The 787-nt window shown below is 40.9% G+C and overlaps 1 protein-coding gene across 1 annotated transcript; it reads right to left on the reverse strand.

Annotated features, from left to right (window-relative positions):
• Nucleotides 1-7: 7 nt before the first annotated feature.
• Nucleotides 8-598, reverse strand: LOC106944445 (excitatory amino acid transporter 3-like). Its single transcript, XM_015027530.1, has 2 exons — nucleotides 321-598; nucleotides 8-230 (listed from the first exon to the last, which is right to left on the reverse strand). Exons 1-2 carry the CDS (start codon nucleotides 482-484, stop codon nucleotides 17-19), a joined length of 378 nt encoding a protein of 125 aa, XP_014883016.1. The 5' UTR covers nucleotides 485-598; the 3' UTR covers nucleotides 8-16.
• Nucleotides 599-787: the final 189 nt, after the last annotated feature.

Below are 787 nucleotides of genomic sequence, written 5' to 3' on the forward strand. Positions count from 1 at the left end.
GTAACAATCACCTATACTAGAAACAAATGGCCAACCTGATAGTGACAATCTGGCCCACGTCCAGAGGGTAGTCATTAAGCTGGGCGATGAAGATGGCAGCCACTGCCTCATAGAGTGCTGTGCCGTCCATGTTAATGGTGGCACCTACTGGGAGCACGAAGCGAGTTATCCTCTTGTCAATGCGGTTGTTCTCTTCAGCACAGCGGAAGGTGACTGGTAGGGTAGCAGAGCTGAAACACATTGTGAGGAATTGACTTCCCATATAGATGGGCAGATAGAATTTCAAGAAGTGAAAAGTAAAAGAAAAAAGGTTTACTGACCTGGAAGAAATCATAAGGGCTGTCACCAAAGCCTGAGCCATTCCTAGGGTGAATGTGTAGGGATTCTTTCTCACAATGATGAAGAAAATGAAAGGCAGACAGATAGTGGCGTGGATAGCTAATCTGTAGAACAAAGAAGATGAATGTCTTAAGTTATCCCTCATCTTATTTACGTTAAGTCAATGCAGTCTTATGTCCTCTTGATGTTTTAGAATGGAATTAAATAATATAGCTCTAGGTTCCTGAGGCCTTTTAAAGTTTCCCAAAAAATATCTTTGCTGCATTTTCCTGTAGGTTAAATGATCCAACACCACTTTTAGTTAGCTACATATTTTCAGAATACATAAATATTCAGAGAGGATCCATGTCAGGTTTCTCTGGTTGCTCTGGCTTCCAATCATTTAAAACATGACTGTTAGATAAAATTATCTCTAAAATTACCTTAGGTGTGAGTGCCTGTGCACAGG

Source organism: Poecilia latipinna, unplaced genomic scaffold (genome assembly GCF_001443285.1).
Source record: "Poecilia latipinna isolate Pla-1442-1.1 unplaced genomic scaffold, P_latipinna-1.0 Scaffold10163, whole genome shotgun sequence".
NCBI lineage: Eukaryota > Metazoa > Chordata > Actinopteri > Cyprinodontiformes > Poeciliidae > Poecilia > Poecilia latipinna.